General features: G+C 46.4%; 3 protein-coding genes across 5 annotated transcripts in view; all 3 read right to left on the bottom strand.

The window, feature by feature from the left end:
* The window catches only part of BUD13 (BUD13 spliceosome associated protein), a 29285-nt gene extending 27844 nt beyond the window's left edge, over positions 1 to 1441 (bottom strand). The window contains exon 1 of the mRNA XM_028105807.2: positions 1275 to 1441. Within this exon, the coding sequence (XP_027961608.2) occupies positions 1275 to 1417 (143 nt within the window). The 5' untranslated portion in view covers positions 1418 to 1441. The remainder of the gene's footprint in view (positions 1 to 1274) is intronic.
* Positions 1442 to 3377: 1936 nt separating this feature from the next.
* ZPR1 (ZPR1 zinc finger) lies at positions 3378 to 15321 on the bottom strand. 3 transcript variants are annotated; one of them, XM_028105808.2, is made up of 14 exons: positions 15127 to 15321; positions 14809 to 14970; positions 14326 to 14416; positions 13879 to 13949; positions 13132 to 13218; positions 12852 to 12974; positions 12214 to 12264; positions 11985 to 12051; positions 11513 to 11583; positions 7128 to 7217; positions 6545 to 6655; positions 5808 to 5894; positions 4641 to 4706; positions 3378 to 3946 (listed from the first exon to the last, which is right to left on the bottom strand). In XM_028105808.2, the coding sequence occupies exons 1-14, from the start codon at positions 15295 to 15297 to the stop codon at positions 3812 to 3814; spliced, it is 1383 nt and encodes a 460-aa protein (XP_027961609.1). In that variant the 5' UTR covers positions 15298 to 15321; the 3' UTR covers positions 3378 to 3811. The 3 variants fall into 3 exon arrangements, with proteins under 3 accessions (XP_027961609.1, XP_027961610.1, XP_027961611.1); XM_028105809.2 differs by lacking the exon at positions 11513 to 11583 and having other exon boundaries at positions 11989 to 12051; XM_028105810.2 differs by lacking the exons at positions 11513 to 11583; positions 11985 to 12051.
* Positions 15322 to 17417: 2096 nt separating this feature from the next.
* APOA5 (apolipoprotein A5) lies at positions 17418 to 19146 on the bottom strand. The gene is made up of 3 exons (XM_028105963.2): positions 19107 to 19146; positions 18897 to 19008; positions 17418 to 18369 (listed from the first exon to the last, which is right to left on the bottom strand). Exons 1-3 carry the CDS (start codon positions 19144 to 19146, stop codon positions 17418 to 17420), a joined length of 1104 nt encoding a protein of 367 aa, XP_027961764.1.
* Positions 19147 to 27357: the final 8211 nt, after the last annotated feature.

Below are 27357 nucleotides of genomic sequence, written 5' to 3'. Positions count from 1 at the left end.
TCTAATCATAACCATAAAGTGATGTCATTATTACTCTCATTTTAAAGATGTGGAAACAGTCTTAGATGAAATATCTTGCCCAAGGCCACACAGCCCACAAAGTGGCACAGCTAAGACTCAAACTCTGACCAGCGTTACTCCAAAGCTCAAGCTATTTTCACTACATGGCACTGTCTCCAAAGAATCTACACAAGTTGAAGGGCAGGAAGACAGAAAGCAAGAATAGGCAAGAACCAAACCAGGAAAGGAAATGGCTTTGTTCTCTGAAACTGGGGGTATAGTTCCCTAGGGCTGCCTAACAAAGTACCACAAACTGCGGGGCTTACAACAACAGAAATATATTCTCTCACAGTTCTAGAGGCTTCAAGTCTGAAATCAAGGTGTCTGCAAGGCAATGCCCGCTGGGAAGGCTCTAGGAGAGGGTATTTCCTTGACTCCTCCAATTTCTGGTAGCCCCAGGCATACTCTGGCTAGTGGCAGCGGAAATCCAGTCCAGTCTCAGCCTCCATCTTCACGTGGTGATTCTTCCCTAACGTCTGTTTGTGTCCAAATTTCCCTCCTCTTAAAAGGACACCGGTCATATTGGATTTAGCGCCCATCCTAATCCACTGCGACCGCATCTTAACTCATTATATCTGCAAAGGCACTATTTCCAAAGAAAGTCACATTCTGAGGTTCTGGGTGGACATGAATGGTGAGAGGGGCACTATTCAACCCAGTACACTGGGCTACACAGTTTTCTCACGTGAAAAACGGGGATAATAACACCACCAACTTCGTGGTAGTATTATGAAGCTTAAAATCATATACGTCTGAAGTACTTAAAACGGCCTCTGATACATGACAAGAACTACAAATGTTGGTTATTACTGTTAACAGCATCACTGTTAAGAGTAACAGGAAGTAAGCATAGGTCTCTGACTCAGGACCAGAGTCCCTAGGATTGCTGAACCCCACAAACAGGTTCTGGGCCCTAAATATCCAAACACGGAGGCTTTGGGTGAGCTCCACCATTATTCTCAGGACACTACATTCATTCTCTACGGGAGAGGACGGAACGCTATAAAGGCGGGAAAAGAGTGATGAAAGTTAGAGCCGGCTCGAGAAGGCGAAGATACCGCCCAGGGGTGCGGGGCGCCTGAGCTGGGCTCCAGACGAGCCCGGTGAGGAGCCGGGCAGGCGGCGCGGAGAGGAGAAGCGCCGGCCGAGGGCGGAGCTGGGGAGGAGAGGGGCGGTGAGCCGCCGCAGGCCCCGCCCCGCCAGAACCAACTCACCCCTTCCCGCCGACCCCGCCGGGCTTCGGCCGCTTTCTGCGACGCTTGCGACTGGAGTCAGAGCCCCCGTCGACGCCGGCACCTGCCCCAGACAAGTAACGCTTCAGATACTCGGCCTTGGAGAGCGGCGGAGCTGCCGCCATGGCAGCGGTGAGGGCGGGGAGACGGTTCGGCGCTGGGGACAAAATTCTTGAACGCGAAACGCACGGCGGGGACCCGGAGGGGCGGGGCCGGGACCGGAAGTGGCGAAGAGTGGTGGAACTGCCCCGGGCTGACAGGAGCGCGCTTTTGCAGGCTCACGAGGAGTGCCGTACGTCCTGTGCCCACTCCGCGTCCCTCTGCTGGCCCAAGCACGTTTTCTGTTTGTCCCTCTGTCTACCCCTCCAACTTATGATGCAGCTCCAGAAGCACCAATGTCGCCAAGAACGTGGGTTCTGGAGTGACAGTGTATCTACGCTTGAGTCCAGGCTCGAAAGTTCCTACCTGTAGGACCCTGGGCAAGTTATTTAACAAACTGGGGAGTATAATGGTACCTAACTCAATGCTTGCGAGGAACGATACTTTTACTGCGTGAAGTGCTTAGAACAGCGTCTGGCGCACAGTATATACCAGCTATTTGTATTCGTATGTGTTTAGGTTGCGGGGTAGAAACTGCTCCAATCGGCTAAGTACCATTCAAGAGGGGAAATCAGGAATTCCAAACTAGCTACCTTTTGCCTAGGATATTTCCAATGAAAAGGACCTGTCTCTATTTTCAAAAAAAACCCAGGGAAGCTAGAGAGGTTGAATTCTAATTCTCAAGTTTTGGATGGGGGGGAGGCGGAGGGCAGAGACACTACTTTTCTTGTGAACATGAAGAGTTTTACGTGAATTACCTCATGTAACTATTAAAATTCTCAAGTGGTTTTATTATCATGTTTTACAGATGAGGAAACCGAAGCTTGGAGAGGTTAAGGAAGTTGCCCAACTTCACACAGCCAAAACGGGACCCTTGGAAGCAGAAGGTAGCAAAGTGAAGTTCAAGAGGTAAAAACGAAGTTTGTGAAATAAAATATTAGATCGAATATGTCCCTTATCTCAACATGTTAAATTTTTGTCACTGTTTGAAAGCATATTAGTCAAGAAGGCTTGTTATACTTTATAAATGCTCAGAATTTAATACGTGCTCAAAAAATATTTACATATATTAAAACAGGTGAGGATGTTACAGCCCTGACCCATGAACTTCCAACCTCTGGGTTATCCTGACTGGTCGAGCTCAGGCCCAGGAAGGAAAGCAGACTGGGTTGGGTCTCTGAGGGCTTGTGGGGACACTGAACTGATACAGGGCTTCACTAGCTGGAGGGCCCCAGAGGTCCCCCCAACACAACCCTGTGCCGGCTTCTAGTCCACTTTGGTGGATCTCTAACTCCTAACCTCTCTAACTTTGGAACTCCAAAGCCCTGCCTCTACTACCCTTCTGTCAGCAGGCATTTGAAAACCTCATCTTTCTGCTCCAGTACCCACTCAGCCCTATCAACCCATCTCCTATTTGTCTTGAGTTCCACCACTCCCCTTTCAAATCAACACCCAACCTTGGCCTGACAAAACCCATGCTCAGGGGGCGCCTGGGTGGCTCAGTCGGTTAAGCAGCTGCCTTTGACTCAGGTCATGGTCCCGGGGTGCTGGGATCAAGCCCCTTGTCCCGCTCCCTGCTCAGCGGAGAGCCTGCTTCTCCCTCTCCTTCTGCCTGCCACTCTGCCTACTTGTGCTCTCTCTGTCAAATAAATAAATAAAATCTTAAAAAAAAAAAAGACCCACGCTCAGATCCCAACCCTGTGTACCTCATAGGGTGGCACTGAGCTTTGCCCTCTATTTGTTAGCTGCATCGAATAAAGCAAATGCAAGAACTATGGGTTTGATCTCAAAAGTTCACTTTAAATTCCATGAACAAGGGTTTTATTTTGTTCAGTTCTGTGGTGTACCTGGCACATATCTACTGAAGGAATGAATGAATGCCAGCTCCAATCCCCAAATTGACTACACTGGGGAAAATTTATTCAGGAGGCTGAATTCTATTAGCATAGTATCAAATAAGGACAGAGTAAATTCAGAGGCCAGTCCTAACGGAAAGCCATCACTTTAATGAGAGCTGCTTCTCCTATGCTGGACTCCCTCTCCTCAGAAGACTCTTTTCCTGTTGAAAGCCAGTATTTTATATTCCCCAGCCAACTCCCAAACTCCAGATGTAGCTGTCTTCCATCTTCAGAGTTCCAACCCTAGAGAGAGCATTATGTGAAGGGAGAGTAGAGGTGACAGGAAAAAAAGGAATAATGACATGCACCATGGTTCATTTCTGGGTTTCTTCCCAGGCCAATTCAAAACCTCCAAAATACAGTCAAGTAAACAGGCTTGCACTTCCATCACAAACTGTTCACAACACTGCCCACATCTCTCAGACCACATGGGGGCTGAGGATACCCCCAGCCTTTCCCAACAGTAATAAATAACCCTTCAGTCTAAGCAGCACTGGAGGCTGGCTCGGGAACTACCCGTCGCTACCGCTGTGGGGCCAGGCCTGTCTCATAGCCCTCTGTCTTCATGTCATTGAGCCCTAGCTCCTCGTTTTGGTCAAATGTGCGCTTATAATGCTCCACCTTCATCTGAGGATCATCTTCAGGTGCATACACATTCTGTAAGGCCAAGAACAGACAATCAGTGCCTGTGCCACCCAGCTACCTGTCCCCCCCCACCACCAGCAGGTGGCTTCCTACTCCCACTTTCCCAAAAACTTAACGTTTTTTATTCTAAAGGCCTCCCAATTCCCCATAGCTAGGCTCAACTGGCAAGCAGCAACAGAGCCCAAGAGTCCCAGGAATGGGACTGTCCAGCCCTAGGCAGAATTAGGAAACAGTCTGCCTAAAAAACTTCCTAACTGCACCTTCCTATGATAGTCTTAATTGTAGAGAGACCTTAAACAGTTTTGCCTGACCAATAATAACTGCCCAATAAATGTTAAAGTTATTATAAATCCCCAGAATATCTCCCCAGTCAGCTGAAAGCCTCTCCAGTTTCCTATTTCAGCCTCTGGACAAGGCACCATTTCTCCTCACTCCACAATTAGATTTTCAAAATGACAATTCCACTGCTGGGGACAAGAGCTGGACTAGAGAGAGGAAGAGTCTAGGAGTATCTTTTTTCCTTTCTCAACACACACTTATAATCCCTCCCACCTCCCCCTATACTTCCTTATGTTTCAAATTCTAAGGTTTCTTGATAAAGAGCGGTTCATTCAGAATCAAGTCTCCAGTTTCTGGAGAAATGACACATATTCAAAGAAGGTCAGAAAATACATCTCCGTGCACTATCAGGAAAGGTCTTCTGTACCTGAAAGTAGCTGTTTCCTGCTGGATCATTCATAATAAAGTGGGCCTTCATGTTACCCTGAAGGATCTAAAGGAGGGAGAACACAGCACATAAATTTTACATAGCTCATGGGTAGGAAGGGGCTGTGTCTGCCAGACAAGGACGAACCCAATTTACATGGCAGAAACCCCAAAAGTTTCAGAAACTGTTGAAATGAGGTACCTCTCAAAGTGGAGTGGAGAAGACTTAAAATAAGGACTGTATGAAACCTACTTAAGAAGCAACCTGACATCCCCACCCCCTCTCCCTTGCACACAGGCGAACAAATGCCCTTCCCCCACCCCAGCAGAAAACTGCAGGAATCCGTGGAGAAGCCACCACCACTGCAGGCTAAGGCCTAGGTGGCGCCCGCCCAGTTGAGGATGGAGGAAAAGGCAGCAAGGACAGAAGGTTAAGTGAATGTGTTGTTATTGTAAACAGACATACACACTCAGCTCTCTTCCCACACACAGCTCTCAGAACACCAGCAGCCAAGTCCTCCTCCTCAGGCCAGGAAACAGAACACCCGCTGATGGGAATCTGAGCAGCCCAAGAGGAAAAACCTAAGGACTCTGGCACTGGGGTTACCTCCACAAAATGGCTAAGCTAAATCCCCCTACAATGAGCCCGACGTGAATAAGATTCAACTCCACGACTATCAGACATGTGAGCAAAGCCCCAACCCTGAAAGACAGAAAGTTAAATGGAAAAACAAAAACAAGCAAAAAAAAAAAAAAAAACACCCAAGCAAACAAAAAAACAACTTAAAAGGAAATGGAAACTATGCAAGGAAAATAAAACATCAAAAAAAAGAAAAACCAACATTAACATTCTCAAGAGAAAAAAAAATACCACATCCTTAAAACAACAGGATGCTATTTAGCAAAGGAAGGAGGGAGAGTACTCAAAGACCAAAAAAAAAAGCTCTTGGAAAAGAAGTCAGTGGAAATGAAAAACCCAACTGAAGCTACTAGAGAAGAGACTCCCACAACATAAGGGAGAAAACCAAGAAAGAGTACATGGGATATCGGAAACCAGGGGAATCCCCAATGTTGGTTAGATGTTCAGAAGGCGGCAGGACAGGGCAGGTGGCCTCTCGCCCACTGGCACCCCAGGACCACAAGTACTGAAGGGCCAGAATCATCTCACCTGGTCTAACTTCCAGCTAAACTCCTGCAGTTTCTCCACCTGGCCAGGATTGGAACTGTCACCCAGTGTGAAAGGGTTCTTGGTCACCTGCAATAAACGGCATCCAAAGTGCTAAAATACTGGCTGTTTCTTAGGTTTGACCATAAAGCTGGTGGGAAATGGCAGGAGGGTGCCCAGCCAGGGAAGCTCAGTCTCCACACCACCTTTCTGACCTAGGTAGCCACTGCTAAGAGCACAGAGATTAATCTGCCAAGATGACAACTGGCAATATAAAACAAAAACCATAAAAATGTCCTTCCAGGGGGAACTCTAGTTCTCATTTGAAGAAATGCAAAGAATAATTTACAAAGACAAAATGCCTGACAACTGGGAATCAATTAAGTGAAATTATTCAAGAAAATAAATATATGGGCTAAGTCAACACACAAATATATATGCTGGGGAGTTTGAGGGGCTGGAAGGACCCTCCTCCCCTCATTTTACGGTGAAGTAAGTGGCTTACCCAAAAACCACAAAGTATCTACATTGTCCCAGAGGCAGGACTGGGAGTTTCCATTCAGAATTTCCCATAAACTTATCTTCACAATCCAAAATACTATTTAAGTCTTTCAAATCAGCTTTTAAGGCAAAGAAACCCCCAGTTAACAGCTCCAAAAACTAGGACATGTGAGGCCTTCTAGCCCCTTCCCCACAGCCACATTGCTAAAGCAGCCGTGCACTATACCCGGGCCACTCACCAGTTCCTGGATGTCTTTCAGTAGCCCCTCCAGTGTGGTGAACTTGCCCCCGAGGATGGCCATTCCCAGTTCAAATTCCAGCTCTGGGATTTCCACACTACACGTCTCAGACTAGGAGATGAGAGATCAAATTAAGCTTTAGATCAGGATTCTCTTCGAGAAAGCTAACCCAAATTCTCATGCCAAATTAATACCACTGCTGACAGTGTGGGGAAAAAGTCAGCTGCCCCAGTCTTCTCGGACTCTCCAGCTAAAGCTAGGCTCATTCCTATCATGTGAACCACAGAAATGGAACCAACCTAATAAAGGGACATCCTGAGTCATGGCTCCAAGCTGCCAGGTATGCTGTCATTAGAGGCCAGAGACAAGGGCCCTTATAGACACTGGAGGCAAAAAGCTGCCAAGTCATCGGAGAATTTATGGGTCACCATACTTCCTACCATGGATTAACTCTGCTATCCTTAAACCCAGGGAAGTAAGGAGGTACTCCACAACCCCAGGATATAATTTAAAAAAGACAATTTCTCCTAGATAGAAACAGCCCATGTGAAGAAGACAGACACTTTAACAAGCATGGTGTTACCTTGAGCACATCTCTGGTCAGATCTAAGAGATCTGTGATATGGAAGGTGATCTTGGTACCCAAGGGCTCTACTGCTCCTCCAGATTTCACCTATACAGACAACAGTAGTCAGGAACAGCAGCAGAGAAGATTCTGATCCTCACCTGGTGTCAGGGAGACCTCAGAGGATGGGTTTACACCTCCAATCAGGCCCCCTTACAGCTACCAAGGACAGAGCCTTCTAAACCAACAGTGGCAGCAGGTCATCCAAACCAGAAACACCAAGAGCTGGCCAAGAGCCTGCCAAAACTTTTCCCAAATTGCCAACAAACTCTGAATTTACCTTTTTTAAAAAACTAACTCTTGTGGTTCAAAGGGACTTCCAACTGCATCCAACATGTAGATGCACCTTATAATATTCTGGGTTCAGAATTTAAACAGTTTGTGCTTGAATACACTCGGGGAAAGGTAATTTACAACCCTCCAAGGCAACACGTTCTATTTACAGAGAGATCTAGAAAGTTTTTTATTAGAGTCAAAATCTGCATCCCCACACTTCCAATCCTCTGACAGGTGAATCAAACAGTCTCAAAAAAGGGGTGGGGGGAGAAAGAACTCAAATACATGGAGGCTAAAGAGCATCCTACTAAAGAATGAATGGGTCAACCAGGAAATTAAAGAAGAATTAAAAAAATTCATGGAAACCAATGAAAATGAGAACACAACTGTTCAAAATCTTTGGGATACAGCAAAGGCAGTCCTGAGAGGAAAGTATATAGCAATACAAGCCTTTCTCAAGAAACAAGAAAGGTCTCAAATACACAACCTAACCCTACACCTAAAGGAGCTAGAGAAAAAAACAGCAAATAAAGCCTAAACCCAGCAGGAGAAGAGAAGTCATAAAGATCAGAGCAGAAATCAATGAACTAGAAACCAAAAGAACAGTAGAACAGATCAACGAAACTAGGAGCTGGTTCTTTGAAAGAATTAACAAGATTGATAAACCCCTGGCCAGACTGATCAAAAAGAAAAGAGAAATGACCCAAATCAACAAAATCATGAATGAAAGAGGAGAGATCACAACCAACACCAAAGAAATACAAACAATTATAAGAACATATTATGAGCAACTCTATGCCAGCAAATTAGATAACCTGGAAGAAATGGGTGCATTCCTAGAGATGTATCAACTACCAAAATTGAACCAGGAAGAAATAGAAAACCTGAACAGACCTATAACCACTAAGGAAATTGAAGCAGTCATCAAAAATCTCCCAACAAACAAAAGCCCAGGGCCAGATGGCTTCCCAGGGGAATTCTATCAAACATTTAAAGAAGAATTAATACCTATTCTCCTGAAACGAACGTTCCAAAAAATAGAAATGGAAGGAAAACTTCCAAACTCATTTTATGAGGCCAGCATTACCTTGATCCCAAAACCAGACAAAGACCCCATCAAAAAGGAGAATTACAGACCAATATCCTTGATGAACATGGATGCAAAAATTCTCACCAAAATACTAGCCAATAGGATCCAACAGTACATTAAAAGGATTATTCACCATGACCAAGTGGGATTTATCCCTGGGCTGCAAGTTTGGTTCAACATCCGCAAATCAATCAGCGTGATACAATACATTAACAAAAGAAAGAACAAGAATCATATGATCCTCTCAATAGATGCAGAAAAAGCATTTGACAAAGTACAGCATCCTTTCTTGATCAAAACTCTTCAGAGTATAGGGATAGAGGGTACATACCTCAATATCATAAAAGCCATCTATGACAAACCTACAGCGAATATCATTCTCAATGGGGAAAAGCTGAGAGCTTTTCCCCTAAGGTCAGGAACGCGGCAGGGATGTCCACTTTCACCACTGCTATTCAACATAGTATTAGAAGTCCTAGCCACAGCAATCAGACAACAAAAAGAAATCAAAGGCATCCAAATCAGCAAAGAGGAAGTCAAACTCTCACTCTTTGCAGATGATATGATACTGTATGTGGAAAACCCAAAAGTCTCCACCCCAAAACTGCTAGAACTCATACAGGAATTCAGTAAAGTGGCAGGGTATAAAATCAATGCACAGAAATCAGTGGCATTCCTATACACCAACAACAAGACAGAAGAGAGACAAATCAAGGAGTCGATCCCATTTACAATTGCACCCAAAACCATAAGATACCTACGAATAAATTTAACCAAAGAGGCAAAGGATCTGTACTTAGAAAACTATAAAATACTCATGAAAGAAACTGAGGAAGACACAAAGAAATGGAAAAATGTTCCATGCTCATGGATTGGAAGAACAAACATTGTGAAGATGTCAATGCTACCTAGAGCAATCTACACATTCAATGCAATCCCCATCAAAATACCATCCACTTTTTTCAAAGAAAGGGAACAAATAATCCTAAATTTGTATGGAACCAGAAGAGACCCTGAACAGCCAGAGGAATATTGAAAAAGAAAAGCAAAGCTGGCGGTATCACAATTCCGGACTTCCAGTTCTATTACAAAGCTGTCATCATCAAGACAGTATGGTACTGGCACAAAAACAGACACATAGATCAATGGAACAGAATAGAGAGCCCAGAAATGGACCCTCAACTCTATGGTCAACTCATCTTTGACAAAGCAGGAAAGAATGTCCAATGGAAAAAAGACAGTCTCTTCAACAAATGGTGTTGGGAAAATTGGACAGGCACATGTAGAAGAATGAAACTGGACCATTTCCTTACACCACACACAAAAATAGACTCCAAATGGTTAAAAGACCTAAATGTGAGACAGGAGTCCATCAAAATCCTAAAGAAGAACACAGGTAGCAACCTCTTCGACCTCAGCCACAGCAACTTCTTCCTAGAAACATCGCCAAAGGCAAGGGAAGCCAGGGCAAAAATGAACTATTGGGATTTCATCAAGATAAAAATCTTTTGCACAGCAAAAGAAACAGTCCACAAAACCAAAAGACAACCGACAGAATGGGAGAAAATATTTGCAAATGACATATCAGATAAAGGGCTAGTATCCAAAATCTATAAAGAACTCATCAAACTCAACACCCAAAGAACAAATAATCCAATCAAGAAATGAGCAGAAGGCATGAACAGACATTTTTCCAAAGAAGACACCCAAATGGCCAACAGACCCATGAAAAAGTGCTCAACATCGCTCGGCATCAGGGAAATCCAAATCAAAACCTCAATGAGATACCACCTCACACCAGTCAGAATGGCTAAAATTAGCAAGTCAGGAAACGACAGATGTTGGTGGGGATGTGGAGAAAGGGGAACCCTCCTACACTGTTGGTGGGAATGCAAGCTGGTGCAACCACTCTGGAAAACAGTATGAAGGTTCCTCAAACAGCTGAAAATAGAGCTACCATACGATCCAGCAATTGCACTACTGGGTATTTACCACAAAGATAGAAATGTAGGGATCCGAAGGGGTACGTGCACCCCAATGTTTATAGCAGCAATGTCCACAATAGCCAAACTGTGGAAAGAGCCAAGATGTCCATCGACAGATGAATGGATAAAGAAGATGTGGTATATATACACAATGGAATATAATGCAGCCATCAAAAGGAATGAGATCTTGCCATTTGCAACGACGTGGATGGAACTGGAGAGTGTTATGCTGAGTGAAATAAGTCAATCAGAGAAAAACATGTATCATATGACCTCACTGATATGAGGAATTCTTAATCTCAGGAAACAAACTGAGGGTTGCTGGAGTGGGGGTGGGGTGGGAGGGATGGGGTGGCTGGGTGATAGACATTGGGGAGGGTATGTGCTATGGTGAGTGCTGTGAATTGTGCAAGACTGTTGAATCACAGATCTGTACCTCTGAAACAAATAATGCAATATATGTTAAGAAAAAAAAAGAAGGGAAGATAGCAGGAGGGGAAGAATGAAGGGGAATAAGTCGGAGCGGGAGACGAACCATGAGAGATGATGGACTCTGAAAAACAAACTGAGGGTTCTAGAGGGGAGGGGGGTGGGGGGATGGGTTAGCCTGGTGATGGGTATTAAAGAGGGCACATTCTGCGTGGAGCACTGGGTGTTATGCACAAACAATGAATCATGGAACACTACATCAAAAAACTAATGATGTCATGTATGGTGATTAACATAACAATAAAAAATTTTTAAAAATAAACAAAAAGGGGGGCACCTCCCTCTTCCATATAACCAATCTTCAATGTCTTGAATGAGTAATGGTATCTCTAATTTTACTTCACTAATTCCCAGTTCCTTCAAGGGCTCCTCACCCTGCACTACATCCAAGAGAAAGACCCAGCTTCCTCCCACCTCATCCCAAAGCATATTTAGGAAGGATCAAAGTTAAACAGGGGTTACCCTCACCTTAGTCATCTTCCCTAACAATGGAGCCCACCCACCTCATTGGTCCGATGGCCGCAGTTCTCACAGTTGGTAGCCATGATGATAACCTCCTTAAAGTGAGGGATTTCTGGAAGATGGAGGTAAGGAAATTTGCTTCCAGGAGAGCAAGACCACCTTCTGAGGAAGAACAAACCCAAACCCTAAAAGCACAGTTGCTAGTCCTAGGACTATATGAAAGAAATCACAAGAAGGAGCCTAACTCAGATAGTCCTCCAGAAGAGGGCAAGGTGGCAACCCATGGCAATCCTTGTTCACAAATATTGGAAGACATGACTCAAGCCAAACACAGGACCCTAGAAACCACAGCCTAACTCTCTCTTTGAACCCAAAAGCGAATGTACGCAGTCTCATCAAAGGCAACACCTTCCTCATCACTGCACTTTCCTTGAAGGGAATACTCCGCAGCCTGCATATAATCTTCATGCCCGAGTCAGATGAAGAGCAACCCAACTGCCTGACAAAAGATACGAACTAGCTTCATGTTGGTCTGAGCCGGAGCATTGCATTCTGGACAGTTTGTGTTGAACTGCAGCACCTGGAACACAACATAGGGACGAAGGGTGAGCCCTGCTCAGGCTCCAGACATTCAGTTGGTACGCTGGTAGTTGCCAGTGTTGATGGTGAGGAAGAGAGACTGAGCAGCGTCAGTCTCTGCCCACAGCTCTGTTCCTTCCTCCACAGCAGCCAGTAGACTCACTTCGTTTCTGAGATCCTCCTCTTCTGGCTTCTCTTCTGGTGGTGCCTCAGCCTACCATAGCAGAAATACAAATCACACGTTGGCACATATACCTCAGCCTCCCCAACAGCCTGCCTTGGAGTGAGAGAGAAGACTGTTTGCTTATATCAGGTGCCACCTCATGTGTTTAACAGAGAAAGTAGGAAGCAAAGCCCCAATCCAAGGAAAAACAGAACTTAAGACAGGATCACAGCCACTGCCAACTTTTATTGTAAAGTTTATCCTAAGTCTTGGGGCACCTGGGTGGCTCAGTCATTAAGCGTCTGCCTTTGGCTCAGGTCATGATCCCAGGGTCCTGGGATCAAGCTCCGCATCGGGCTCCCTGCTCAGCGGAAAGCCTGCTTCTCCCTCTCCCACTCCCCCTGCTTGTGTTCCCTCTCTCGCTGTGTCTCTCTCTGTCTCTCTCTGTACAATAAATAAATAAAATCTTAAAAAAAAAAAGTTTATCCTAAGTCTTGATACGAACTAGATGAGATGCACAAATATGCAGAGATAGGGTACACAGGGTAGCAATGACAAAATAAGATTCCACTAATTCCAAGCAATCCAGAAAGCAAGATAATGCCAGAGCAGTCTTCTGGCTTCTTCAGTCTACTTACCTGGAGCCCCAGCATCTCTTCCTGCTGTAGAGTCCGATTATAGTGTGTGATCATGAGGGCATGATCTTTCTGGGGAGCATGGGGGTTTTCCACAAAGCTGTTCCCTGAGGGATCATCAATGATCTGACAGATGGGCAAAGAGGGAGTAATTACAACAAGAAATCACAAATAATCCTCCACCTCTCATCAGACCTCTTAGGCACCACAGTGGAAAAATCCCAGACAGTCTTAAGGGTCTCTCCTCCCCTAAATCTAGCACCTAGAGTTCCTCAATACTCACCAGAGTGAAAGGAGAGGCCACTTGCTTTAGCTCTTTCAGTTTGACAATAAACTCATCAATTCTTTCAGCTACGGCTTTTTCATTTGCCTGACAGGAAAAGATAGTAAACAGATAGTCATGGGGCTCCCCAGCCCTGGTGATAGACTTTATGCCCCTACTCCCTGTCATGTCCACGTCACTTCCATCAGGAAGTCACCACCTGTCTCAGTCTAAGTAGGAACAGAGAGACCCAGACTTCACAATAAGATATAGTAAATAAGTTTGAAGTTTATGGGTTGTGCCAAATGAGCTTCATTTTCTCACCATTCAACCATTTCAGCCAGGCTCTCATGCCAGGTTAGAGACACAACAGTAAATAAACCAGAGTCCTCTCATGGGGCTCCCCAGACATTTAGGAAGACAAATGACTAAATATGTAATTATATTTCTTCCCCCATAATAAATATATGGTACAATGGAACACTCAGGAAGTATAGATAAATCCAAGGGGATTAGGAAAGGCTCTTCAGAGGTAATGTTATACTGCCTGTCTGAGAGAAGGTGTGAACATACACTAGGGAAAGGGAAGTGGAAAGGATGGGAGACAGAACATGGGCAACATCCTGGCAGCAACAGCATCACCATGTGTCCCTCAAAAGTTCTCCAACATTCAGAGACAGTTCAGCTACACAAGAGGCTGAACCCTCTCTTCAGACATAGATTGGTCGTTATGCCTTGAGCTGCTGCAATCAGAAAATCCCAACTCACCCTTCGTGCGGGCTGATCCTGCTCCAGGCCAGAGACAGCACGGCTGATCAGTCCTTCAACAGTGGTCAGAACTAGTGAGTAAGAACAAAAGACACGTGAGTCTTGACATACAGTCATCGAGTGCCTGTATGACTCTGAGCAATTCACTTGGAGCTCCCTGGGCTTTGATTTCAACTATAAAATGAGGAGGCCTAGAACAAAGCTCCATTCATCTCTAATAACAGTGATGCTAAGACTCTCTAATAAACACATTACAGCCTTACTAACACAACCTACTGTCTCAAGCTGTTTAATCCAAGCTTTCTGTTTATGTTGAACCAAGGAAGGTCACAGTGATAACATGGCCAAACCCATGCACTAGCCACCAGACCTGGCACCCAGGTTTTTGCAAGAAAGTAAGATTGCAGCCAGGCATGAACAGCCCAAATACCCTGACCTTATACCTACCTCCCTTCTGACTGAAGGCAGGAATTTCAAAATCCAACTCCGGGATCCTTGTGGTGGCAGAGTCCGTTTTCACCACTTCTCTGTTCATGTCCTGGGCAGAAAGAAAAACTTTCATTCCAGAGAGGTCAGCAGTACAGCTTCTCAGGAAATACCAGACCCCAGCCTAGCAGTTTCTTCCTCTCTCCATTCCAGGGGGTACAGACTACTCCTGCCGAACAGAACACCTGTGAAGCCAGCTGCCCAAATAGTGAGAGGACTACTAAAAACAAGTACTGCTCATCTGATTCCCTCTGACAGAATGTAATTACAAAGCACTTTCACAAGCCTTATCTCACCTGAGCATCTGACAGCACCAACCCCACTTTAGGAAGGAGGAAACTTAGGCTTGGGCACATAGGAGTATTTATTCGAGGTCGCACGAGAGCTCTGACTCCGGTCCCCAAGACTTCTAGAGGACACTAGACTGCTATGGGGTCCTCTCACCTCCTGGGCCCTGACGGTCAAAATGTAGCGCACTCCCTGATCCTGGATCCTGCCGGCCGACTGGATCTCCGTGTCGTTCCAGCCACAATGCTCACAGGAAAAGGAGCTCACGATTATTTCTCTGAAGAAAGGGATCTTGGTGAGCAGGAGGCGCGTCGTGCCCTGTGGAAGCAGAAAGCAGCTAGGAAGCCCCTGTTCCCCGTCTACTGACCCCGGGGCGTGTCTCGCCTCCGGGTCCCCAACTGGGCCCACCTGGCCGGGTCTCCCACTCCACTTCGGCCCAACCTCCCGCTGCCCCGGGCCGGGCCCCCGCCTTACATTGCGGTAACAGTTCATACACAGCGACTCGATCTCGGTGGGCTGCTGCTCCTCGTCCTCGGCGCTGATAGGCCGGAACAAGTCCTCGGGGGCTGGAGCCCGAGCCGGGGCGGGGGAGGGAGCGGCAGCAGCCGCCGGGGGCCCCGGCTCCACAGGGCCGCTGACCGCCATGCTCAACACGCGCAGAGCAGGCCTCCACTTCCGGCTTCCGCTCCTCTCGCGGCCCCACCCCTTCCTCCGGCACTTCCACCAGCTGCCGCCCCGCCTTTTCTTAAAGAGGCCGCAGACTCTGGGCCCTCGGGAACTGTTGTCTGACAAGGTTTCCGCGTTGCTGGGATTCTATGGTCCAGACTTCGAAAGCCAGCCTGATTCAAGCTTTGTCTACACCTCAATTCAGGCGTTACTTCCCCCAGAACGTCATCTCAGACCCAGGGCACTGTTTCGCTTCTTCACAATAGCTCCATTCTACAGGGTTCTAACCATTGGTGCAGAAATCTGACTACCAGACACTTGATGGCAAGGGGCTTGGCTTGTCCCTCTTACCCCTGAGGAGGTGCGCTCCGACCCCGGCTCAGGCTCCCATCCACTGTTGGGCCAGACATTGCTTCGGCTCTTGATCCCCCCTCCCTCAGTCCCTCAAGGATCCTCTCCCTTTCTGTTCTCACTCCTTATGTCTGCCCTCATAAACAAGTGCCCAAATTCCAGCCTCAAATACTCAGCCCTCATTTTTACTCCCACCCCCACATCCCCAGCACATCAAACTCCAGCTGACTCACCCCTCACAGTTTCCTAACAATAACAAAAACACCTCTTTTTGTGGTAAACTGTCCTTTCCAGTATCTCCTCTCCCTGGGCACCTCTCACCCAGTTCAGTTGCTAAATCTAGGGTGTCAGGGAAGAGGTCCAGCCTGCAGGCATGATTAGGCCAGATTCATATGGGGTGCTGAGAACCCTGTGTGGGGCACGCTGCGAGCCGAGGAAAGGGTGCTGGACAGGACCTTCCAAAGATGCTGGACAGGATGTATTTACCCTTTCCTCTCCCTCCCCCCCACTTCACCCATCCCCAATTTCACAGTTCCCAGGGGGATCTATGAGGACCTCTGTCGCCCCCAAGTGAGTCTGTATATGCGGAATTGGGGAGTTTAAGATTTGGAGTTCTCAAAAAAAAAAAAAAGGGTCAGTCATAAGGAGGTCATTCAAAATCTGGAACCGCAGGAACAAAGGAGACAGGCCACCTCAGGAGCCTGCACTTTATGCACACTGCCCTGTGATAAGGTTGATGAGCAATGCAGGTGCAGAGAAAGGGTCTCTAAGCCAGGCCTACACCCAGGCATGACAGACAGCTGTCATGTAAGGCAGAGTCTAGCCAGAGCCAGGACCCTCTGGCAGACCTGGATTGGGAGAGGGTCCCTGAGACAGAGTGTTGAGAGATTGGAATGAGTGATGGGTGTGCTTTGGGGATAGTGGTAAGGCCACTGCTTTCAGACATGGCTCAAATAAGAGTCACACCAGGCAAATAATCTTCCACCATATGCCTCTATTTTATGAGTCATAAGTCTAGGCTTCAGCCCAGGAGTCAGAAGTGAGGGGTCCCAGATGGAGAGGACACACAGTATGCTTCCCCCGAGGCTTTAAGAAGCCCCCACAGTTTGGAGGGCTTGGTCAGCTGTTTAGATGTAGAGCAATGTAAGGAAATGCAGGCTCCGCTCCTTCCCATCCCAACCCCCACCATTTGTACCCACCAGCATCAGAGCCAGCAGAGATATATGCACACACCTTCACATGCTCTTATATTTTCCTCCCTTCTCCCTTCTCTTCCCCCAACAGAAGCTGTCAGGGCAGCCCTGGGGAGAAAAGAGCTCCTCTCCGGTAGACCAGCTGTAGCAGTGGCCACCAGGCGGCCAGAAGTGATCAGAGTCAAGCCCTGGGAAAAAGAGGCACAGGCTTCCAGCACCATGGCAACAGGCTTGCACTGCACATGACTACCTGCACATAAAGTGCCTCTCTCCCTCCCCACTCCCACCATCGCAGAATGGAGCAACTCATGAGGATTCCCAAATGAACACGGGAAGCTGGGTTTGCAAAGCCTGGTGAGTGTAATGCATCCGGATGGGGGAATCGCAGGAGGCTGGATATGCCAGGGACAAGAGTCCCTTTGGTGGCCTCGCCTATCCTGTGCAGGGCCCTCCACCCTCTGCCCAATAGGCCACTGTCAAGGACTGAGCCACGCCAGGGGCTCATATCCTGGGCTCAGACAAGGAGCCGGGAAGTGAGCCCGGATCAGTAGACCCTCAGGGCTCTTCTACATGGCTGAGACCACGGTCATGGAGGCTGTCATTGATGTCTTCCCACAGGTCTTCCAGACGGGCCTGCAGCTTGCTGCGGGCCTCGCTGCTGTCAGCTTGGAGAAACTCTGGGGCGAAGGCACTGTGACCTGGCGGGGGCGGCGCCAGCTGCAGCTGGACCTCCTCGGTCTCCTGGTCAATGGCACGGGTGAAGTCGGCGATCTGCAGGAAGGTGTCGTGGCGGAAAGCCTGGAGTCGCTGGCGCACCTCCTGGGACAGCATCTGGGGGTCTGGGTTGGCCCCCTCCTCCGCGCTGCCAGCGCCGGCGCTGGCAAAAGCGCTGAGCTCTTCCCGCAGCTGGTCCAGGTTCTGCTGGATGCGCGCGTGCAAAGCCTCGGCCTTGAGCGTGAGCTTGCGCGAGAGCGTCTGCACGTAGCGGCTGAGGCGCGCGGGGCTAGCGGCGGCGTGCGGGGCCACGGTGTGGTGCAGCTCCTGCACGTGGCGCCCGATGCCGGTCACCAGGCGCTGGGCGTAGGAGTGGAAGAGCTCCCTGACGCGGCCGGTGTGCTGCACCACGCGGGTCTGCAGCTCGTGCAGCAGGCCCCGCGCCTCGTCCACGCCGCCCAACAGCTGGGCCTTGGTGCCCTCTCCGACCACGCGCAACTGCTCCTGCAGCTCCTGAACGCGCTGCGCCACCTGCTCCATCAGCTCCACGGTGTAGGGCTTCAGCTGCCGCCGCAGGCCCTCCAGATTCCAGCCCACTTGCTGGTGCGCCTTGGCCATGTAGGGCTCCAGGCGCGCCCTCACCTCCGCCAGTTCCTCCTGCAGCTGCTGCCGCATGCCCTCGGGGTCGTGTGGGAGCCCGGGAGGCTCCCTCCCCTGCCCACTGAGAGAGCCCAGCTTTTCCAGGAACTTGTCCATATTGCTGAGGTCTTGCTCAAGGCTGTCTTTCAGTCTCCTGGGAAAGGGGACAGACATCCAAACCATCGTACTGCTGGCCCCACCATTGCCTTTGCCCCAGAGACATCACTCACTGATCTGGGGGAAACCAAGGATGCAGGGCGGTGGCTCTAGTCCAGGGCTCTAGTCCTAGCTGTGGGCCAACCACACAAGTCCTCACACAGAAGTACAAACACATGGCATGTGCAAATCCAGACCAAAACTGCCCAAGGAAACACAGATGCATCTGGACTCTCACACAGTCCTTTCATTCTGGGGGCGTGGTGGGGGTCCCCTCCACTGGCTCCCAGGTCCCACACCTCAGTGCGCAGGGGCCAGCAGATCAGGGCGGAGGTGGGGGTGCTGCTGTGGGCAGAGGGGGCTGCACAGCCCAGGAAGGCCAGGCATGAGGCAAAACTAGCACAGCTCTGTTCCTCTGTCCCAGTGAGGACTAAGGAGGTTGAGGAATCAGAGACCACACACCATCCCACTGTTCTGCTCTGCTGTCTCCTCCCTGCACCCACACCCCTTGTCCTAGCCACTCACGTGGGTTCCCATGTCAGCTTCTGCTGCTGGACCCGCGCCACCTTGCCTTTGTCCCCGCTGCTCTGGCTGAAGTAGTCCCAGAAGCCTTTCTGTGTCTGGACAGTTGCAAATGCTGTGGAGAGGGATGGGGTGGTTAGAGGCTAGGTTTCCCCCTGCTTCAGTCCAGCCTCCACCCACGCCTCCGCATTGAAATCAGGGTTGGAGACCCACCTGAGAGCAGAGCCAGAGCCCAGGTCAGAACTGCAAACATGCTTGCTGTTGTCTACTCAGGAAGAAGGTGAACCGAGGCCCGGTTAAGGTGGTTAAGGTGAAGAAGCAAAGGAAGGACATCTCCCAGTTTTGTCCCAGGGGGCCCTGTTCCAGGGCCAACCTGCCCAAAACCTGTTAACCTTTCCCTGAGATATGGGGAGCACAGGGCTGCCGGGGCTGATGAGGACTGATCTAGGTGAGCATGGCTGGGAGGGAAAGGGTGTTTTGGGGAGAGGAGGGCTTTTTTTTTTCACCTGGATCACACATATGGAGTGTGGAGCTCAAACTGCTTTGTAGAGTTTCCCCCACCACCCTCCCGAGACCCCACAAGCAGCTCCTTCGGCCACTTCTGCTGTCACTCCCCTGCTTACCTCTCTTCCTGCCTCCCACTCTGCAACTGGGAAAGCTGAGGGATCCCAAGGGAGAAGAAGCTACTCTGCCAAAGTGCTCCAAAAGGATGTCCTTAGTTCTTAGTTCCCACCCCAAGAAGCCCAAGAGCTCTCTGCTGAGACCCCTGCAATTCCCTCCCTGAGGAATCTGACCTGCACCCCTCCACCCAGCACCCGCTCACCTGCTCAGTTCTGGGCACAGAGAGCAGACATTCGGCTTTATACTCCAGGGGCCTGGGCCTCTGGCAACAATTGCCCTGAGTAAATACCACGTGGAGGTTCAAAGAAGGCTGACCTCAGCTGTCTCCCCAAGGCTTACCTCCTGCCCTTCCCTGGCACCCAGAGGGTTAATGAGTGCCCTGGTATCAGGGGGCTGCTTCAGCAGAAAGGTCCTGCCTGGAAAGATTATCAAGGAATAAGGCTGAACTCCTCACCCAGTTCCCCCCAAGCCCCATGACCTTCACCCTTCCCACTGAGCAGCTGGCTGGCCCCCAACAGAGGAAAGCCTATCAGCTGAGGGCCCTGCTCTTACTCAACTGCCCAGAGGCACCGTGCCCTAGACAGACAGGGACAGGGTCCAGGGGCCAGCCTGAACCTGAGCGGCTCTTGACAGCTTCACTACAGGCCCCTCAGGCAGCCTGGGAAGAGCCAGCACTTATGGGGTTAAGGGTGCTCCCATCTTTATGAAATAATCCAGAAACTCAGGGAAGTCAGATGTGACAGGGTGAAGGCCGTGAGAGGCATCTGGGCCAGGGACTCTGGGCCTAAAGAATTGGAGTAAGAGGAGGATTCTTCCCACGGGAAAGGCTGAACTGCACCCCCAGGGCCTGTGAGGAGGGGAAGCCCAAGAGCCCAGACCCTTGATGACACGCCCACTCCATGTACTTAAACATACATTCGGGAACTCCTGATTTTTACTCCTGAATGTACCCTGAATCGATCCCCTGTCTTGCATTTCCGCTACCAGTCACATCACAGCCGAGTTTGCCTCCCACCTTGATCACGTGCATAGCCTCAGACAGGTGTCTCTGCCAAAGTCCGGCCTACTCCGTGCGTTCTCTGCCGTGCCTCTGCCGTGGCTCGTCCCAGCCCACTCCGGTCTCGTCTCCCCCCACACAACACCCTTGGCATTCCCTGAGCACGCCATCTCTTTCAGGATCCTGAGCCTCCCTACGTGCTGCTCCCTCAGCCCGAAATAGCCTATCCCTTGGGGAACTTATATTATTTTTTTTTTTTTTTCAGACTTGGTTTGAATTAGTTAGGATTAGTTAGAATTGCCATACGATCCAGCGATTCCACTTTTGGGTAGATAACCAAAGGAGTTGAAAGCAGGAATTGGAACAGATATCTGTACTTCCCTGTTCCCAGCAGCACTATTCACAATAGTCAAAAGGGGGAAAGGGCCCCAAGTGCCCATCGGCAGATGAGTGGATAAGCAAAATGTGGGATATGTACACATGGAATATTATTTAGCCTTAAAAGGGAAGGAAATTCTGACACACATTATAACATGGATGGATCTTGATGCCATTATGCTAGGTGAAATAAGCCAGAACAAAAGAACAAATCTTGCATGAGTCCACTTAAATGAAGTACTTAAAATAGTCAAAGGCAAAGGCAGAAAGTAGATTAGAGGTTACCAGGGGCTGGGAAGGCAGGAAAAAGAGATACATTATGTTTAATGGCACAGAGCGGGTGGTTTCTGCATCTCATGCGGGTGGTTTCTGCATATCATGGTCATGAGATCAGGCCCTGCGTTGGGCTCAGTGCAGAGTCTGCTTGAGATTCTCTCTCCCTTTCCCTCTGCCCCTCCCACTCGTACTCTCTCTCTCTAAAATAAATAAATAAATCATTTTTAAAAATGGCACAGAGCTTCTGTTTGGGAAGATGCAAAAGTTATGGAGGTGCTCAGTGGTGCTAGTTGCACAACAGTGTGAATGTACTTAATGCCACTGAAAAGTTGTTGCACTTAAAACTGATCATTTTTATGTTATGCATATTTTACCGTATATTTTTTAAAAAGCATTTTTGGTATTCTAATAGTTTTTGCAGAGGTTATGGTATAAAATACAGCTGCACTATAGTGTCTGTAAATTGGTATCATCACCATCCCTTCTTTTTTTTAAAAGATTATTTATTTGAGAGAGAGTGTGTGTGCAGGGGGAGGGGCAAAAGGAGAGGGAGAGAGAAAATCTTAGGCAGACTCCCTGCTGAGTGCAGAGCCTGATGCTGCGGGGCTCCATGCGGGGCTCACTCTCATGACCCTGAAACTCTGAGACCAGGACCTGAGCCAGAGTCAAGAGTCGGACCCTCAACCAACTGAGCCACCCAGGCGACCCTCATCACTACACCTTCTCAGGTCTTGTCGGTAATGCAGAAGAGACACCGTATTTCCCAGAATCTCCTTCCCTCTCTGGGCCTAGGTTAGAGTCAGTCAGTATGACAGGCAAGAGGAGAGACGGTTATTTTCCTTGGTTGTTGCAAGCAGATGCATAGGCAGACAGACTGGGGGTTTAAAGCAGCTTCTGGATAACCTTCTTAAGAATCACATTCATTGGTTTTGTAGCCTAAGACAATTAGGTGAGTTTCTCATTTGTAGCTACTAACAGGTGAACTTTTGAGCATCTCTCCTTCAAGCTCAAGCTGAGATGATCACTCCTCCATCACGTCCAACAGTTTTATAAACCTTGAATTCTCTATATTAAAGCCTTTCACACTTGAAATACACACAGTGGCTTCTGCTTTTCTTACCAAACCTACATTAATACAGGAGGTAGATGCAAGACACACTCCTGCTTCTCTATTTGATACCATCTTATTGTTTTAGTTTCTAAACTGTTTGGGTTGGTTGAAGGTATTTGCGCTTGTGTATGTGTTATGTGCTTTGTGTGTGGGATCATTTGAAATCATTGTAGACAGCATACCTCTCCTAAGAATAAGGACAATTCTACATAAACATGATACCATGATCACACCATGAAACTGACGTAATTCTTTAATATCACCTAAGATATATTAAATACTCAAATTTCCCCAATTCTCCCAAAATGCCATTTGCAGCTACTTTTTCTTTCTTTTTTTCTTCTTAAATTCAGGATCCAGGGGCGCCTGGGTGGCTCAGTCGTTAAGCGTCTGCCTTCAGCTCAGGTTCTGATCCCAGGATCCTGGGATCAAGCCCTGAACTGGGCTCCCTGCTCAGCGGGAAGCCTGCCTCTCCCTCTCCCTCTCCCTCTCCCCCTGCTGGTGTTCCCTTTCTCGCTCTCTCTCTCTGTGTCAAATAAATAAAATCTTAAAAAAAAAAAGTTTGAAAAAAAATTCAGGCTCCAACACATCTTATCAACTTGTTATGCCTCTATGGTTTTTTTTTTTTTTATTTAGAACAGTACTCCCCAACCCTTGATATTCACTTCTTTTGAAGAGTCCAGGGGAGATGTCTTATAAAATGTTCTGGATTTGACTGACTGTTTCCTCATCATTAGATTCATCATTAGATTCCTCATCATTAAACATTTTTGGTTCCAATCTTTGGATCTGAACACAAGCTTCCTAAAAGCTCTTGCTTACAGAAGGAATCAGCTACTACATGTAGATGAAATGATATAATCTTTTTTAAAAACTACTATTTTGCAGCCCTCAGATAATATTTGACTCAAGCAAGGATTATCAATGAATGCTAAAACCATAAGGTGAAAAATTATTGAGGAAAGGGATGCTCACATGCCTTCAAAGTATCACCCCACAGATAGATGACCTATTAATTATTAAGTGTATTTTTTACAATGAAGAAACCTGGTGGATCATTTTAACCAAGTGATCAAACTTAGCATCACCAAATAGCAAGACAACCTAACATTTTGTATCTCCAGATGTGGTGCAGTAAGAATGGTCAGATATGAAGTATTTTGAACCAGATTATTTCCACATGAACCTGTTTGTACTTCCTTTTACTTCATGTTTCTTTGTTGCTTAGTATCTGATATTCTCAGCTGAATTTTTAGAAGAGAGTTACCCATTTGGATTTTTTTTTTTAAATCCAGGAATTGCCAACATAATCTGGATGTAGAGTAACAATAATTTTAAAATGTATTTGTAAAGATTAAAAGGTACCTTATTCTTTAAGGTTCTGTAGGAGCAGTTTTGCCATAAACACATGAAATACACAAGTATATGGATTTCAAATAAAATGTCAACATGCACCAAATGAGATTTCTTAGGCAGTCTTCCTCTTTTGACCTGTTTGTTAAGGGAACATTAGTGACTCCTCATTCTAAATACAGAACTCCTTCAACTTATGATAGAGTTCCATCCCAATAAACCCATCCCAAATTGGAAATATTGTAAGTTGAAAATACATATCATACATTGAAAATATTGAGCTTTGCTGGCTCAGTTAGTGGAGTGGGCAACTCTTGATCTCAGGATTGAGTTCAAGCCCCCACTTTAAGAGTAGAGATTACTTAAAACTAAAATCTCAAAAAAAAAAAAAAAGAAAATACATTTCATACACCTAACCTAACAATATTGAATGACTGAATAGTGTGCTGAAAGTGATAAAACAGAAGGTTGCACGGGGGCAGGATGGTTGTCAGTGTATCAGATGTTGACCCCTGTGATCGCAGGGCTGACTGGGAGCCACCACTCTCTACGACTGCCCAGCATCAAGGGAGGGGATCGTGCTGTGAATCTCTAGCCTGGGGGAAGATCCAAATTCAAAATTTGAAGTTTGGTTTTTACTGATTGCAGATCTCTTTTGCACCATCCTAGACTCGAAAATTGGTAAGTTGAAATTTGTAAGTTGGGGACCATCTGTGGTTAGTCAAACTTGTTGCAGATTGTGCTCCTTCCATCTTATCTGCCAATAACTCAGGTATAAACTGGGGTGGAGTAGTCTTTACTCAGTGTGGCAGCATCCCAGGGTCCATCCCAGAACATACCAGAAACATAGGTAGAATAGAGTAACCATTCATTATGGATCCATTGTACATTGTTCTACTTCTCTCACCAGGCCTAAATGCAAGTCCACTTCAACAACAACATATATACCTCAAATGCACTCAAAAAAAGGGGGGGTAATTTAACACAGCACTGAAATAGCCAAACATGTTTAGTAGTGACCTGTGTAATCATTATTTTGTCTTGAAAGATGATCTATTTGCATGGTTTGTCAAAAAGAAAAGCAATTAGATAGGCCATCTAAAAGTGGAAAATATAATCTTTAAAATGAAAAAAAAAATCATTTGGCTATAGTTGGAGAAAGAATTAGTAAACTAGAAGGGCAATCTGAGAAAATCGCCCAGAAAGAATCTTGGAAGGAAGTTATGAAACAGAAGGTAAAAGACATGGAGGGCAGAATGGGAGGATCCAACATACGCCTACTGGGATTTCTACAAAGAGAATAGAAAAAGAAACGTATATGTATTTAAACATACATATACTTAAACCATGTAAAACCAGTTCTTTGCCACTAAAAATTGGTCAAATATTGGCAATTTCATATAGTCCAACTTAACAGAAAATACCTTTAAATGTAGCTCATCTCATTAGCTGCTGTTTCCCGTAATTAGAAAACTGCTTGTCACATGGTAGGCAGCCTCAATAAATATATATTGATGAAGGGACTACTTTGCAGGAAGTGTTATAAACAAGGAGGACCTGAAATATTAGGCCAAAGTAGCGTGGAAAATGGGAAAGCAGAGATCAAAGTTAAAGCATTCTGCAGTCTTTGCATTATTCAGTAAGAAGATAGGGATATTGATTATCTTTTAGACTTTGTGAGATCAAGCAGGAATATTAAAATTTTAAGGATAACCCATTAAAAGAATACAAAGAATGTATAACTTTCAAACTAGTATATGGGATTGAGACTAAAGAACACCAGATTGATTTTTAGTAAAGAGTGGTGGATTGATTGCATGCATCAGCCTGCGCCTTTTCTGAAATCCCAATAAAGCAGCATTAAAGGGCACTTTAAAAAAAAGAAATGCATAAACGCACAAAGAGAATAGGAGACAAGATACTTTGGAAGTTGGAAAACTTCCAAATGGTCAAATAGTAATAACTACACACACCTGAGAAGAGGAATTTTGCAGCAGCGTTGGAGAAAGCCAAGCAACCCCCTGATCTGTACTATTGAATGCCCTGGAAGCTCAGACATTAGCAGCCATACATTCTTCCAGAAGCACGGGTGACAGTGGGGCTTAAGATGTGGCAACTCGTTGCAAGTCTGTTTGAGAAGGAGACGTCCTCCCCAACACCACTCAGCTGGGTTACGGCCTTCCCCCAAAGCAGCGGGAAACCAAAGGTGTATTCCCTGGAGAGGTTAAAGGGGGGGGGGGGGCGGTCTCTGGCCTGGAGAAAATATGGTATTATTGGCACCAGGGTTCTGCTACACAAAAAAAGAACATTTAAGTAAAATTTTGTATATTGAATTATGGAATGCATCCCTCTACACCATCTTTTCCTTTGGTCAAATTGTTGGCCAATTAGTCTTCACCCACCAGGAAGGAGACTAGAATATTCTCCAGAGAAATTTGGTTAACCCAAGAAAATAGGCCAAAAGAAACAATATCGGGGGTTCTTTGTGGTTGAGACAGTCCATCCTAAAGTGAGTCATGGACTCAAGGCTTCATATCAGCTTCATTTTTTTTTCTAATTTACTATGAAAATTTTCACACATACAGAAAAGTTGAAAGTACAGTGATCATCCTTGTACTCACCACCTAGGTTCAATAATTGTATATTAATAATATAGTAATTAATATTTTGCCATGTTTGCGTCCTCTCTCTATATGTGTATTTCATATGTATGCTTGATTTCTGCTCAATAACGTGCTTCCCTCTACTTTTCAGATTTATGCAAACTGGGCAAGAATCTGGGGGTAAATCATTGAAACGTATAGGAAACCAAATTAACAACCACAAAAGACAATTATTAACTGCAAGGAGAAAAAAAAAATACTGGGAAAAATTACCATAGTAAACCACATATGAATATCATGTACATAATCATAATAATATGAATACTGGCTATGATATCATAGTTTAAATAAGACCTATGATATAATAAATTGGAAAATGTGTGTGTATAAGGTGTGTATATATGAAAGAAAGCCCCATTTTTATTTATTTTTATTTATTTATTTTTGCACTTAATCCCCAGGTGCCGGTTGGCCTCCTATGTCATGTCTGGGGAACTGGGTTTTACTTTATTTTTTTTTTTATTAAAATTGAGAACCCCATTTTTATTGACCATAGTGGGCAAGCATAAGCCTAAAGATAAGCTAAGCCTAAAACTGGAAAATCAGAGAATAATAACAGAATTTTCTAAGAGCCAAAAGGTGTTTATGCAGAGGGGAAAATGGGGATGGGTTTAAGGGATGTTTACTTTTTTTATCCTAACTCGTAGTATTGTTTGATTCTCTAAACCGTGAAGTTTGATAAAATAAAAACTAAATTTAAAAGTACATAAAATCATTTTTTAAAGAAACATAATAAAACCAATAGAAGTGCAAGCAAGAAGACAAAAGAAGCAAAAAAATACCATGGTAAATAGAAGATACAAAATAATATGAGATATCAATCAGTAATCCCAATAGAGGGGAATAGATTAAACCAGGCCATAGAGCACCAACTCTGGAGCGAGACAGTGTGGGTTACAATGCTGACGTGGATTAGCTCTGTGGCCTCGGGGCGAGTTACTTAACTTGTCTGTGCTTCAGTTTCCTTATTAGAAAACTGGGAATAATTAGGGGCGCCTGGGTGGCTCAGTTGGTTAAGCGACCGCCTTCGGCTCAGGTCATGATCCTGGAGTCCCGGGATCGAGT

The sequence above is a fragment of the Eumetopias jubatus genome, unplaced genomic scaffold (genome assembly GCF_037043125.1).
Source record: "Eumetopias jubatus isolate StellerSeaLion01/CBP00866 unplaced genomic scaffold, mEumJub1_p1.0 scaffold_13, whole genome shotgun sequence".
Lineage (NCBI taxonomy): Eukaryota > Metazoa > Chordata > Mammalia > Carnivora > Otariidae > Eumetopias > Eumetopias jubatus.
This window is presented reverse-complemented; position numbering and strand designations above follow the sequence as displayed.